The following is a 14298-nucleotide window of genomic DNA, read 5'->3' as shown; positions in this document are numbered from 1 at the left end:
CACCTAAGTATAAAAATGTGGGCTCGTACAAACAGCCAGACAGACAACACCAAAACAATTCTGTACTCTTCCTGTGTGGAGGTAATAAAGAATTCTATTCTATATAAAGACAACACTCACAACAAAGCCTAAAAATCAATATGATTTATTTGTCATTAACAGAATTAAAATATAAATAAGTCAATCATGAAATAAAATCTAGCAATGTAATAAGCACACTTAACAACATAATTCTGATCACACATTCAACTGTAATTATAGATGTAACATAAATAATACGTCAAAATAATACTTAGTATTGCTATAAATATACACTAGCAGCTAGAACCTAAAAAATGAGCATTTTGTAAGTTGGGTTTTATTTAACTGATCTATTGCACGTAAAAATGCCATCTTTGTTTTAGGCCATCAAAAGTACATGTACATATTATACTAAACTGAAAATACATATATGACTAAATAAGGATATAAAATTGAAGACAAAAATAATGTAAGAGTACATAACGGAAATATGTAAGGTCTGAGAGTATTTTCAACATCAACTGTAAAATTGTGGGAAAGTTTCTCAGCAGTTTGTTGAAAACTTAAAATACCTAAATGTCTTTGCAGTTACACAACTTAGGTATTGAATAACATTATAAATTTCATTTTGATCATAATTGAAAAAAAAGCCATTTCTTCTACACCAAATAAGCGGCAAAACTGGTGGAAAAAAATGCAACTGTAACTGTTATCTGAAAACAGTCCCATCTCTTTATGGAATATATGTTCCCATCTCTTTATGGAATATATGGTCCCATCTCTTTATGGAATATATGGTCCCATCTCTTTATGGAATATATGTTTCCATCTCTTTATGTTTCCATCTCTTTATGGAATATATGTTCCCATCTCTTTATGGAATATATGTTCCCATCTCTTTATGGAATCTACGAAAATAATGATGGGAGTTAAGGTTTAGGAGTATATCACCAAAACACAGAAATATTTTATAAACGAATAACATCGTTACCAATATTTTACCTGACCATTACATGTTCTGCCGTACTGTCCCGTACTGAAAATATTCTGAAAAAGTTGTCCCCCTTTGAAAATGAATGCCATTTGTAAAGAAATAAAAATAAACAATTGCTGAAAACTGTGTTCCACTTAATTATGTGAAATTTCAACACTCGCATCCGACTGCAAATGAATCAAAACTAACATGTGTAACAGTTCTTTGAAAATGGTGAATTTTTGAAGGCGTTTCACTGCCCGGAAGTGGGTCCCATTTAGACAGTCGTTTTTTCGGAATTTAATGTTTATATTAGTATACCGACACTTGTGTTGTTGTTTTTGTAATGATAGCGTGTATATTACTTATATTACTCTACAAAACAAGTGTCAATATACTGATATAAGCATTGAATTCCGAAAAAAAGAACTGTTTAAACAGGCCCCACTTCCTGACAGTCAAGCGCTTTTAAAAACTCACCATTTTCAAGGAACTGTTACACATGTTTGTTTTGATGCATTTGTAATACCGTGCGAGTGTTGAAATTTCACATAACTAGGTGGAACACAGTTTTCAGCGATTGTTTATTTTTATTTCTTTACAAATGGCATTCATTTTCAAAGGGGGACAACTTTTTCAGAATATTTTCAGTACGGGACAGTACGGCAGAACATGTAATGGTCAGGTAAAATATTGATAACGATGTTATTCGTTTATAAAATATTTCTGTGTTTTGGTGATATACTCCTAAACCTTAATAAACACGAGTTTTAGTAATCTACCTAAATGGTGCAAGTTTATAAACTGATCAGGACAACATTCAATTGTGTTATAATTTTATACTGCATATAAGCACAAGTACTGAGCAGTATTTTCTTCATTATAAAGCTGTAACATTGTATGTAACAATACCAACAGGTGTGTACCAACAAACATCTACATCTACAAATAAGATTTGGTTTTCTGATAAAAATACCCAAGTCACTAACAAACCCCTAACAATATTGCAACTAATGGAAGACTAAACAAAAACATTAACAATTTTTGGCCATTAACTATTTATACATAAAACGTCAACTTCTACATTCAAACCAGAACGGCTGGAAACACAATATAACGTGTAGCAGTAAAATCAGAAACATGTATTTACAACCTTAATTTTTGCTACAAATGTAAGTTCAGACATTTTTGATAATTTTGCAAAAAAACTATGATTTCAATTACATATATGGGGAAAAATTTAAGGTTTACATGAAGATGTAACCTGGCTTAATATGACTGTTTTACTTTTCACAAATTGTGAACACACAAAAATATACAATACATAGAGTGAGAATGAAAAATCAAATGTGTTAATATGTACCACCTTAAGAAAATCACCATTTTGAGTCCACAAATATCTTTTATGATTTCGCAACCCACCCCACTAACCTGAATATCAAAAAACGTTAATAATTTCACAACTGATCTCTTTCTATTATGAATATAGTATCAATTAGTAGCCTGTAAAGCAATATTTACAGTTTTAGCAAGCAGTGCCTAGAAAGCAGAAATGGGTACCCTAACAGCACTTTGACAGATAAGAAACACAAGATACATTGTATAGTACTTATATGATATACCTTTTATAAAAGAGTACCGGTACCAAACATATAGAATACAAGGCAGTCAGAATATTCTGACGGTTACAAAATACATATATATTTATAGATATAATTACAAAACTGAAATTCACAAGTAAACACATTCCTGAAAGTACTGACTAAACAAAGATATTAGATTTTTTATAATATGCCACAAGGTTAATAAAAATTCATGTACAAGCTTATAAATGATCTGGATATTAATTCCAAAGCACCAAAGCATACATACAACAGTAATGGAAGACTAAATGGTTTGCCCTGGACAGTCCAACACTGAACTCGGGGTAATATATAAATCCTGATATGATATAAGAAAAGCTTTTGAAATGTTAACTAAGCTGCCTTGAAAATGAAGTTGTGCCGCTAGTAAATATCACTAGTCACAAAAATGTCTGGTCTCAAAAACATTCTTTTAATGGTGAAATTTCAATAACTAAGTCTGTCTTAAAACTTCCAGGTCACTTTCTTACTTCAAATTTGTTAGAATACCAATAATATGTTCAGTAAATCCTTGACAGAGATCCTAATATTATATATGTGGATAATAGTATATGACAGGTTAACAGTTGAAAATCATCACATTGTTAAATATGCATCAGAAATATAAGTTTTAGACTGCACTACAATACCACTATGTAGATGTCCATAATAGTCAAGTTCCAATACACCATAAACATGTAGAAAAATGCTCACTTTATCAAATAAAGTGTATTTATTACTTTTTATGTCGGAAGGTTGTTGGTGTAAGGAGTTTCATTTATTACTTTCTATGTAGAGAGTCTAAAGCCCCGTTAATGACCTATCAGTAGGTGCTTAGTTGAGAGTGTATCAAACATCTATGTTTAAAATTTCTGTTAAGATACTCTACCCTACTACAGTATTACAAGCTGTCTATCGGTCTAGAGTTACAAAGTTTTTTTAGTCCAAGTTATACTAAAAACAACCACAATGATGTTCCCTCCATATAGTAATGAACTCGGTTGTTACAAGCCATATTTTCAAAATTTCTGTAGAGAATCTGTATAAGGGTCATGTTTCAAGTTCCAATTTCTATCTAAATTTATATCATTAATCACATGGTATGAAATGCTTCAAAGAAAATCCAATCCATACTGTATTTTAGAAATAATCACTCCAGTTGTTTCACCAAGCTGTAACGTTGTAAACAAGTCTTGTACATCTTTGGCCATGTCGTTCATTGAAGATCATTTGTCTAGAAGATAAAACAGTTATACATTACATACATTACTGATACTCATATTCAGATAGCTTTATAGGTAAAACACAAGACTATGAATCAAATACAGAAGGTCAAAAGTTGTCTTTTTATCTTGTTTGTTCAAGTAAGAAAAGATAACCTAACTAAACATTAAAAGTGTGTACGTGTTACATCACAGGGACTCCTATTTCTTGAACGTACCTCATTTAAAAGCTTGTGGCATACCAAATGGATCATTGGCCTGAAACAGGAAGTACAAAATTGGTAAAATACATGTAAAATAGTGCATCTTATCAGGGCATACTTCCACATGTACATAATATAGAAAACTTTGAAAGTATTAAAAACTGTAAATAATGAAACTGCAATGTCTACTCAACATCAAAAATCATGAAAGCCAATATTTATTTAAGTTGATATTTTAGTACAGGTGGATCCCTTCTACTTTTCAACACATCTTACTTAATGAAGAAACAGTACAGAGCTTCTTGTAATTATCAGTATTTAACAGACTAAAACTGACTTTATAAACTAGAGGACCATGACGGTACTGAGTTGCTCACCTGACCTTGACTGTTTGACATTAAATATATGTCACAATAGCCTGTATTATGGAAGATAACATCTGTATTTACTATTTAGTAAAAACTTGATGGACAGTTTTATGACAATTTATTCAAATATGTGATTTCTAAATTAATGGACTATGTTTTTCTATTTTAACCTAGTGAACATTATTAATGCCAATTTGACCCACTTTTGCAATTGCCATTGATTTCATTAACCAGATTTCAAGTTAACGAAATAGAAAATATGGTCTGTTGGCTCTTAAAGTATTTTTCTTCAAGAATCAAAATTCACGCTAGACTCAGATACTGTAACGACACTCTTTCTTGCCAAGTTTCATCCAAACTAGACCAAAAGAAAAATGACCAAATCTTTTCTATGTTAAGTTCTAGTAAACATGTTTTTAACCTCAGACAACCCATTCTCCAATTCCACCTAGAATTCATAGACAAGTAACCTAAGTATAACACTTTGGTGACCTTGACCTTATGTATAATGGGCCCAACCCCTGCAAATACTTTGTATGCTGGACAATGTTTATGTGAAGTTACAGTAAGATATAAGCAATAGTAACAAAGATATGACAGAAAAACAAAGGTTGCCAAAAAACTTTAACCTTAAAAATAACCTAAGTATAACACCTTGGTGACCTTAACCTTGGGTATAATGGGCCCAGCCCCTGCACATACTTTGTTTGCATGCTGAACAATGTTAATGTAAAGTTACAGTAAGATGTAAGCAACAGTAACAAAGAAGAACAAAGGTTGCCAAAAAACTTTAACCAAGAAAGCTCACGCTGACACTGGGCGAGTAGAAAAGCACCCCTGTTCTCCAAATAGTGGAGCTAAAAATAAAACAGTCTGGCCAAGTTTTATTCAGATCTGGTACAAAAACTGTATTTAATGTGTTAACAAAGTTTTTCTATAATTTGACCTAGTGATGTAGTTTTTGACCCAAGAATCTTGGCCTAGACTTGTACAGTGTTAACATGGCTTTTCTATGATAATGACTCAGGTTTTGATCCCAGACAGTCCATTTTCAAACTCCTCCAAGCTCCAAGATTTTACCAAGACGACATTCTGACCAAGTTTCATTAAAGACTTGGCCAAAACTGTTACTTCTCTAGTGTTAACAAACTAACTATGGTCACTGGATCACCCACCTATACCAATACCTCACACTGAACTTTTTGGTTCAGTTGAGCTGATTCAGAAGCCAATGACTCACTTCACTGTTACTTTTTATATTTACAATAACGAAGCAAATTAATCAATACTGAAAATATCTGCCAATAATGGAAGTGTGGCATTTAATTTACTCTAAATGAATACCATTTGCTGTATTACAAATGGTTTTAGATAAAAGACAAAGAGATAAAAGTCACAGACTAATGTCACTCATACCATAAAAGAAAAGTATATTTAGACAAAATGAATTGATATTTTCTACCCTAAACCAAATATGTTATCTTTTAATAAGTGTTTTCTTTTCACATTGGCATAACTGGTAAATGTGTATAATAAAATTATGGTACTTCTTTTTTAAAACTGGAAAGTAGCATGGTACAGGATTTACACATGGTGATTACTGTTCCGTTATTTAACACTGTTCTGTACAAAATGGCAATATATTTCTAGACATTTACCCATTTGAAAAAATATACTGGAAATACCTACTGGTATGAGTCCAAACATATCACATACTGTACAAGACAATGTAAAATAATCTTTTCATTCTATGCTTATTTTTCTTTCACTGATGCCAAATTTCATGAGGATACTTTTATCAATCAACAGCTTTTTATCTTTTAGTTCATATGGAATCCATGTGCTGGATACATTATCCAATATGGTGAGTAGAATATACTGTATCCAAAATGGAAATGTACTCGATGGTTATGTGGTACAAATGCAAATTACTGATTGAAAGAGAAAAATAAGTATAGAATATATGACAAGTACAATAGGAAGGTACTAGTATATCAAGTATATAAACACATTACATATTTTTCATTTCGTGGCTCTGGAAGCAGAAAATATAATTAATTTGGAAAAAAATGATGAAATCTAAAACCTGTAAATGTAATATATCAAAGGTACAAGATAACTGGTAGGAAGTAATGGCTTTGATTATCTTTCCCTATCTATACTGTCTAAAAGAATGGGTTTTAAGTCCTTAAGCATAATGTAACCATACCAACACCGACATCAGAAAACAAAGAAATTCACAAAAGCAAAACAAGAGCACTGCTTGTGGAGCAAAATACGCCAGAAGCAAAGTGTGCCTATAAAGTTTGTGAAATGATTGGTCAAGGCAATCTGAAGTTATTGAGCAGAAACTAGTTATTGAGCAGAAACTAAATTGCAAACAGACAGATAAATGATGACTTCCATCACAGACTATGTCCACATGATCATTTTACAAGACCTTTGAGAAACTTCAATATCAAATTGGATCCAAAATAAAATGTTCTTTTTATACCAACATTCAACTTGATTAATCTTAGATCAACTAACCTCAAATTCATTTTATAGGCCATTCAATTTCCATAAGTAATCTGCCTGCTAAGTTTAGGGGAAGGTCAAGCCAGTTTCAAGATGCTAAGAAGGAACACTTTTTGTTACTGTCACTGTGACCTTGACTTCTGACCCACTGACCTTAAAATCAATGGGAGTCATCTACTGGTAACTGGAAATAAGACTACCAAGTTTGAGGGTCATAGGTCAAATCACTCTCAAATTATTAAGCAGAAATGGTTTTAGTACAGACAGTCACTGTAAGCCTATTAACTATCAATTGAGGGCATGCACTGCCAATGGGAAATGTGCCTGTCAAGTTTGAGAATTGTAGGTCAAGAATTCAGTTGAAATACCATTACATGAAGTTTTAGTTATTAATCGTTGGAAATCACCTAAAGTCTCAAGATCAATGTGACCTTAACCTCTAAAATGCAGACCTCAAAATTAATAGAGGTCATCCAAGGTCCATGAGCAATGTTCAAATTAAGTTTGACGATCATATGTCAAAGCTATGTTAATGCAGCGGAAATGAAATTGCAAACAGACGGTCGGACGCCCTGCGCCATCTCAAAATACTTCCCTTCAGGCAAATAAGAAGCATTCACACTCAATGCATAAATACATCAACTGCAGCAAAACAACTGGCTATGTTTCAACTTTCAAGAAATTAACAAAATAATTGAAAAATAAAATTACAGAATATTTACTTTTAACCAAGATTGCTTCTTTCCTGAAAGATTGATTTACATTTTGTTTGCAAATACATGTAGATGAATACCAGACATTAGAAAAGTGCGAAATAAAAAAGAAATCGTTTTAGTACAAAATTTCAATGTTTTATTTTTATAATAGATTTATGATGATGCTTTGGAATGTCGTCTTGTTTCCCCTTCAAAGAGTTATGATTCAATCGTGAAAAGTCCTTTGTGAAAAGAAAGAGCCTGTTAATTAATGAAAATATATGCATTTACATTAAATTATTATCTCCTCAGTTTTTCATTAACAACTACATCCTTTGAAATAGAAATCAGCTTTTCCTTAGTTTACTCTGGACCAGAAGGTAACAGGGCTGGACACAATATCAGAAAACTATGCCATTTGGCCTAATGTTTAAAGTTAATAAATATTTACATTAATATCAGAGTATAATGTCCATAAAATTGTGAGAGAACGAATAATGTTGCAAAGGGCGTAAATGTTATGCAATTTCAAAAGAAAACTTGCAGGCCAAATAATTTACACATAAAAAAAGTGGTAACAAGACTACCCTAGTGCTGAGTAAGTAGTTTTAGTATTAACTTATAATTAATACATACACAAAAAAACATTCCAGTAAGAACAATTCTCTGGATTCTAGTTCAATTACAGGTCACTTCGTGCCATTCAGATGCACCCTACATTTACAGTCCAATAAAAACAACATATTCCAACAAAAAAGCATAATGGGAACCTGTGTGTCCAGACCCTTTACTATCTGGCACAGAGAGAAGAATGAATAAACAGATATTACTCAACTTACCAGAAATCTTTACTTTCCCTTTTTTCGATGAAGATCTTTCAAATTTAAAAGCTGAATCATTTGACAAAGTGTTGTCGAACACAGAAAATGGATCAGCCTCAGTGTGTGCGTGTGGACTGGTGACTACAGTGGTAAAAGGATCATCTTTGCTAGCAGGTTGTGTATTGTCTGCAAAAGGATCTGATGCAAACGGGTCATTTGCAAAAGGGTCAGATTGCATAAATGGGTCTTCTGAAGCAAAAGGGTCTGTAGATATAAAAGGGTCTGCCACAGTAGAAGAAGTTCTATGCATAATCTCTGGAGTATCTGAAGTCACATTTTTATGAGATTCTTTCTGTACAGTTTTGTCTTTAATGGCACTTTGTGAGATTTTTTGTTTTTGTTCAATGTTTTTATCACTATCATTTGATTTAACACAGTTAACTGCATTTTCATTAATTGAGTCACTTTCTCTGTTTATCACAGTTTTTGTTGGTTTCACAGTTTGAGCTTTATCAGTATGAGTATTGTCAGATTTTGTTAAAGACAAAGTTGCCGCGTTAGGCGAATTTTTCAATAATGAAGCTCTAGGTCTTGGCCTAGGCACAACCTTTGTGTCAATGTTTGATTTTGGCCTTGGTGGAAGAGGGGGTGTTGACTGTTGACTCACATTTTGAGGTTCTGTTAATGAATTCAAACTGCTAGTACTTTTAGTGCTATCAGAGCTTGTTGATTTTGGGCGTGGAGGTAGGGGTGGATTATGAACAGGCAGAGGGGGTGTATCCACAGAAGGTCTAGGAGGTGGAAGAGGTCCAGATGAGGGGTTAAGGTTCAGGTTTTGACTAGCAATATTTTCAGGAAGAGGTGGAGGTGGTCCCTGCGGAAGGGGTATATTAAATGCATCATCATCATCATTAGCATCACCAAAAAAGTTGCCGCCAAATAAAGCATCTTGATGCGTGCTGGGTTGTGCAGTAGGTTGACTTGTTCCAATACTATTGCTGGCAAAGGGATCATTTGCAAAAGGATCGGACGTGCCAAAGGGATTTTCCGTATTTCCAAAGGGGTCAGGTGCAGCGGATGCAGGATCCCCACTTGCCTGAAACCCGACAGGTGAGGCCGGCTTGGGTGATGGAGATTTATCAACTTTCAGCTCATTCAATGACTTCTTCTCAGGTGCCGCTAGTTCTGCAAACATATCCTTTGGTGTTGATGCTTTAGTTTTCCCGCCAATATTGACAAGGTCTCCAAACACATCAACCTTCCCAGAATTGGTGACCTGTGACTCTTCTTTCATAGTTTCTAGCCTTGCTGGCTCAAGAACACCCTCTTCAAATGCACTGTTGCTGGCAAATGGGTCACTTCCAAATGGATCATTTGCTGGCTGTAAAATATAACTGCATCTTTAGTCACTTCTGACATAATGATATTTAAACTACCTTGATTTGCAACTTAAGTACAGACCAATCATTTGAATCTTTCAAGTAACGATAAATCATCATAGACTACGTAAATTTTGCTAAAATTTAACCATAAAATAATTTCTTTTTTCCTCAATCATTACAAAAATAGGTACAAGTTTTCAGATTCATACAAAGCAATTGTCAGTGAGTAGGAAACACTGAGTATTAAGTCCATACTATTTACATTAAAATGTAGAATAAACAAGTGACTGAGTGTGCAGTGGCAATACAGAAGTCCCCTACCAGTGGAAAACTTTGTTAGTGTTCGTCACTTGTGGTTGTTGGCAACAGTGTTAGGACTTAAAATGCTTCAAGCCATTAAGGAGCTATGAAACAAAAGCTATTTTTACTTAAATTACAATAATGACCTTGACCTACAAACATAGATCATGTAGGCCACACATTGTCTCTTCATGGAGAACATTTGTGTGCAGTACTAAGATAATCCATCAACGCACATAAAAGTGGAAACAATTTTACTTGACCTTCAATAGTGACCTTAACCTTTGACCAACAACCATGGTTCAAATGAGTGACACATAGTCTAATCACTGGGAAAACTTCTGTGTAGTAGTAAAAAAATCTTTCAATGCAATTAAAAGTTATGGAACAAAAAAACTATTTTTACTTTAATTTCAATAATGACCTTGACCTCTGACCACTAAGCATGGGTCATGTATGCAACATACTGTCTGAAACATTTGCTTGTAGTGGTAAGAAAATCCTTCTATGCATATAAAAGTTAAGGAGTGAAAACAAATTTTGTCAAGTCACCATGGCCTTTAACCGACAAGCATAGATCATGTGTTGACATACTGTCTCATAGGGAACGTTTCTGTGTAGCACTAAGATAATCTATCAATGCATATAAAAGTTATGGTCATGTATATGCATAATGTACATATTGCCCTCTATTGACATACAAAATTTTATGAACCTAGCTTGAATAATTTCTGACTTTCTGAGTAATTGCAGGATCCTGATTTGTGGATGGACAGTCAGACAGCATTCATATAGTGTTCCAACAGTAGGGGACTAATAATTTGAAATCTATATGAAATTAGAAAAGATTTCTCAGAGGAAGCAGAAAAATAATCATACTTACAGTAATAGAAACAGCAGGCTGGGCACCAGGCCTAGGTGGGACACCAGGGAAAGCTGGTCCTTGTTGCTGGGTACCAGGGAACGGAGTAGGAGGAAAGTTTCCTGTACCTGGGAAGTTCCCTCCAGGAAATCCCATACCTGTTCTAGGTGGAACACTTGGGAGCTGTGAATAAAACAAAATCATGAAGTACAGGTGCTGAACATCAGACAAGTCAAACAAGGGCAATAACTTGGCAAGACTGACATAACTAAGCATTTGATAACCATTCATTAGAAATGAAAATCTTATTACAGCTATGTAAAAACGTCAACCAAATTTTCTCTTTATTATATAATGTCAAAAAGGCTACAATTTGAATAAAATGTTTCATTCAAAAGTTTTGTTACTTAGTTTAGAATGGATGTCTGCTGAGAAAGATAGCATGTGAAATACACCTAGATATTTAGTTACATGCAAAACGTTAAACTTTCTAAGTCAAAAAAGGTCCAGGATTTGAGTTAAATTAAAACAAGAGTTGTCAAACTTGATTATTTTAGAATGTTTAATGACTGGGAAACATTGTGTGAAGTTTTAATCCAATGTGTATAGCTGTTACTGAGATTCAGCTTCATAGGTGCATGCAAAACTTCAACCCAAATTTCTTAAGTCGTAAAGGCCAAAATTTGAACTGAATTATTTAGCTTGATTATTTTAGTAGGTTCGATGACTAGGAAGTGTTGTGTAAAATTTCAGTCCAATATATGCAAAGATATAAACTTGCATGCGAAACTTTAACCAAGGTATGAAGGTAACACTGAAGCAGACAACAATGACAATGTTCAGGTGAGTACAATAGCTCTCACTATTCCTTGAGAAGGCATGCTAACAATTTGATCCGAAGTTTCAATTTTTTGTCAACAGTATTACAGGTAATCCTAAATTCTACTGAACCAATCAATAAAAGTCTATCAGTACCATATATACTTCCTGTGTATGACACTGATAACAGAAAGATTAGCTGTATACTTTCAAAAGAGTCAGAAACTGACAGCAAAGGATTATCTTTTTAAACAAATTATCTAATTGTTTTTGTCATTTTACAGAGAACTTTTCTAAATAAGCATTATCAACTGGTAGTAACTTTTTACTGACGTTATGTTTGTGTACTTTATAAATGTCAGTATGGCAAGGCAGATGTTTACTGGTAACCATGCAGTTGACAAGATTTCAGGCAAAAACTAAAGCAGTCATTTTATACAGCATTTACTTCAAGACAGGTTATAGTCATGTCTATTTTACATTGTACAGCACCTTATCTTAACACGCTAGCAAAAAAAGTAAAATTTAGTACCATTTATAACAAGCATAGGTGAAAATAAATGTTTGTACCTCCTTACTGACAAAAACTTTCATCTAGAAATCATGTATGCTATTTATCTTACAAAGATGACAAAAGAACTTAAGTTTCGCAGTCTGCAACTGAGGTTATTAAATTACCTGGAAAGGATTTGGCTGACCAAATGGTGCTGGTTGTTGCTGTGGAACTGCTCCAAACTGCCCAGCAGGCTGACCTCCAAATGGCTGACCTGCAGCAGCAGGCTGACCTCCAAATGGTTGACCTGCAGCTCCAAATGGTTGGCCTCCCTGACCAAATGGTTGGCCACCTCCTGGAAGAGCACTGGAAGTAGGTGGGAAGGGCTGACCAGGGAAAGCTGCTCCTCCAACAGAGAACATGGGCTGAGTTTGAGTCTGGGGCATACCCTGAGACAGTGAAGCCAGGTCTGAGGCCCAGGCACTGCCACCAGATGCTGGGACTGCTGGGGTAGTTTGACTAGTAGTTGGTGGGGCTTCCAGCTCCTTGAATAATTCCTCCATTGTATCTATCTGCTCTATACGCTGTAGAAATTAAATACAAGCATCCCCAATGATTGAGAAATGTTTGTGAGTAAACAGAACTTCAAGTGAAACATAATTACAAGAACAGTAAATTGTTATTAGGTAACTTGCACATTTTAAACACAAGCACAACTTAAAATTTTCTTTGGTTATGGCCATTCTTGCTAAACAATGTATACATGTATAATGAGAAAAATACTGGAATTTTGTTATGCATGAATCTGTAACAACATGCTGTTTTCACCTCAAAGATCAGTAAATTAATGTTTACTTTTATATGGGCAAATACATGTATGTCTCATAAAACCACAAACCCTAATACAGTATTCTGTGAAATAACTACTAATTCCTATTGTCAATCCATGGAATTAAATTCAAATGAACAAGTAAATTTCCCATTCATTTCATATTCAAAATCTGAAATCCACAAATCTGTATCCAAGTGAAAGCCACTTGGGTCTTGAAATTTTGCACAGGAATAACATAATTAACAGTACTTACCCTTTCTATTGTCTCCAATTCTGTCTCCATCTGCAGCAGGTCTGGGCCCTCTGACTGTACTGGCTGATTATTGCTTGGTACCTATATAGTATAATAAACAACCATACAAGCACAGAAACATTAAAGAAACTCTGTGTAATGGATTCTTAGTTCTAACCAAAGCACAAACAACCAATGTATACGAGTATGCTAGAAAAAAATCATACGAAAAGCACCAAACAATTGCTGTGGGAAACATTCTTATTTTTTGAGATTAAATGTCTTAGTTTTTTTTAGGAGAAACCAACTTGTCCCAATCCATCTGACATTCTAACAATGTCTTTTCTCCTTCTGTCTTTCATATTTCACATGGAAACCCCAATAATATAGAGCAATAACACTTATTAATGTAAGAAAAACAAAGCTCTTTGCTGTCACACTGTAGTCTATCCTATATTTTAAAATTTTCTCACCTGATAGGTTGGATCTGTGCCATTTTCTACAGGCTTGCCATTCCGTGGTACCTAATAATGAAATTGCATCACTATCACACAAGTTAAAATGAATCACTCACACCATGGCATTATAAATAACATATTTATTCTATGCTTGTCAATTCCACAGTATTGAAATACATGTGTATCACTACTAATTAACTACTGGCAGATGTGTGCTAGCAATACGATAATAAAACAAAGTTAGGAATGTAACACCAGTAATTAAATTGAAGAATAAGTATTTATTTTAAAACATAGATGAATGAAACAAGTGAATGAAGTATTGCCATGCAATACAAAGTCCCCTACTGGAAGGCACCTAATTTTTTCTACTGCAGTATAACATAATGAACTGATATCTGTCAATGATGTATAAACAATATTGTACTACATATACAATATGTTATAACATTATAACAACACACTTGGATTAAAATG

The 14298-nt window shown here is 33.9% G+C and overlaps 1 protein-coding gene across 7 annotated transcripts in view; it reads right to left on the bottom strand.

Moving 5' to 3' along the window:
- Window positions 1-129: 129 nt before the first annotated feature.
- LOC123525150 (disabled homolog 1-like) overlaps window positions 130-14298 on the bottom strand; it is a 38065-nt gene continuing 23896 nt past the window's right edge. For 5 of the 7 annotated variants that reach the window (XM_045303945.2, XM_045303942.2, XM_045303943.2 and 2 more), the window contains 8 exons: window positions 13837-13887; window positions 13385-13465; window positions 12485-12883; window positions 11009-11170; window positions 8462-9824; window positions 7650-7672; window positions 4058-4097; window positions 130-3850 (listed from right to left, as the gene is read on the bottom strand). In XM_045303945.2, the coding sequence (XP_045159880.2) occupies window positions 4059-4097; window positions 7650-7672; window positions 8462-9824; window positions 11009-11170; window positions 12485-12883; window positions 13385-13465; window positions 13837-13887 (2118 nt within the window). In that variant the 3' untranslated portion in view covers window positions 130-3850; window position 4058. The remainder of the gene's footprint in view (window positions 3851-4057; window positions 4098-7649; window positions 7673-8461; window positions 9825-11008; window positions 11171-12484; window positions 12884-13384; window positions 13466-13836; window positions 13888-14298) is intronic. The other 2 variants (XM_045303947.2, XM_045303948.2) reach the window with 2 other exon arrangements.

Source organism: Mercenaria mercenaria, chromosome 3 (genome assembly GCF_021730395.1).
Source record: "Mercenaria mercenaria strain notata chromosome 3, MADL_Memer_1, whole genome shotgun sequence".
Taxonomy (NCBI): Eukaryota; Metazoa; Mollusca; class Bivalvia; order Venerida; family Veneridae; genus Mercenaria; species Mercenaria mercenaria.
This window is presented reverse-complemented; position numbering and strand designations above follow the sequence as displayed.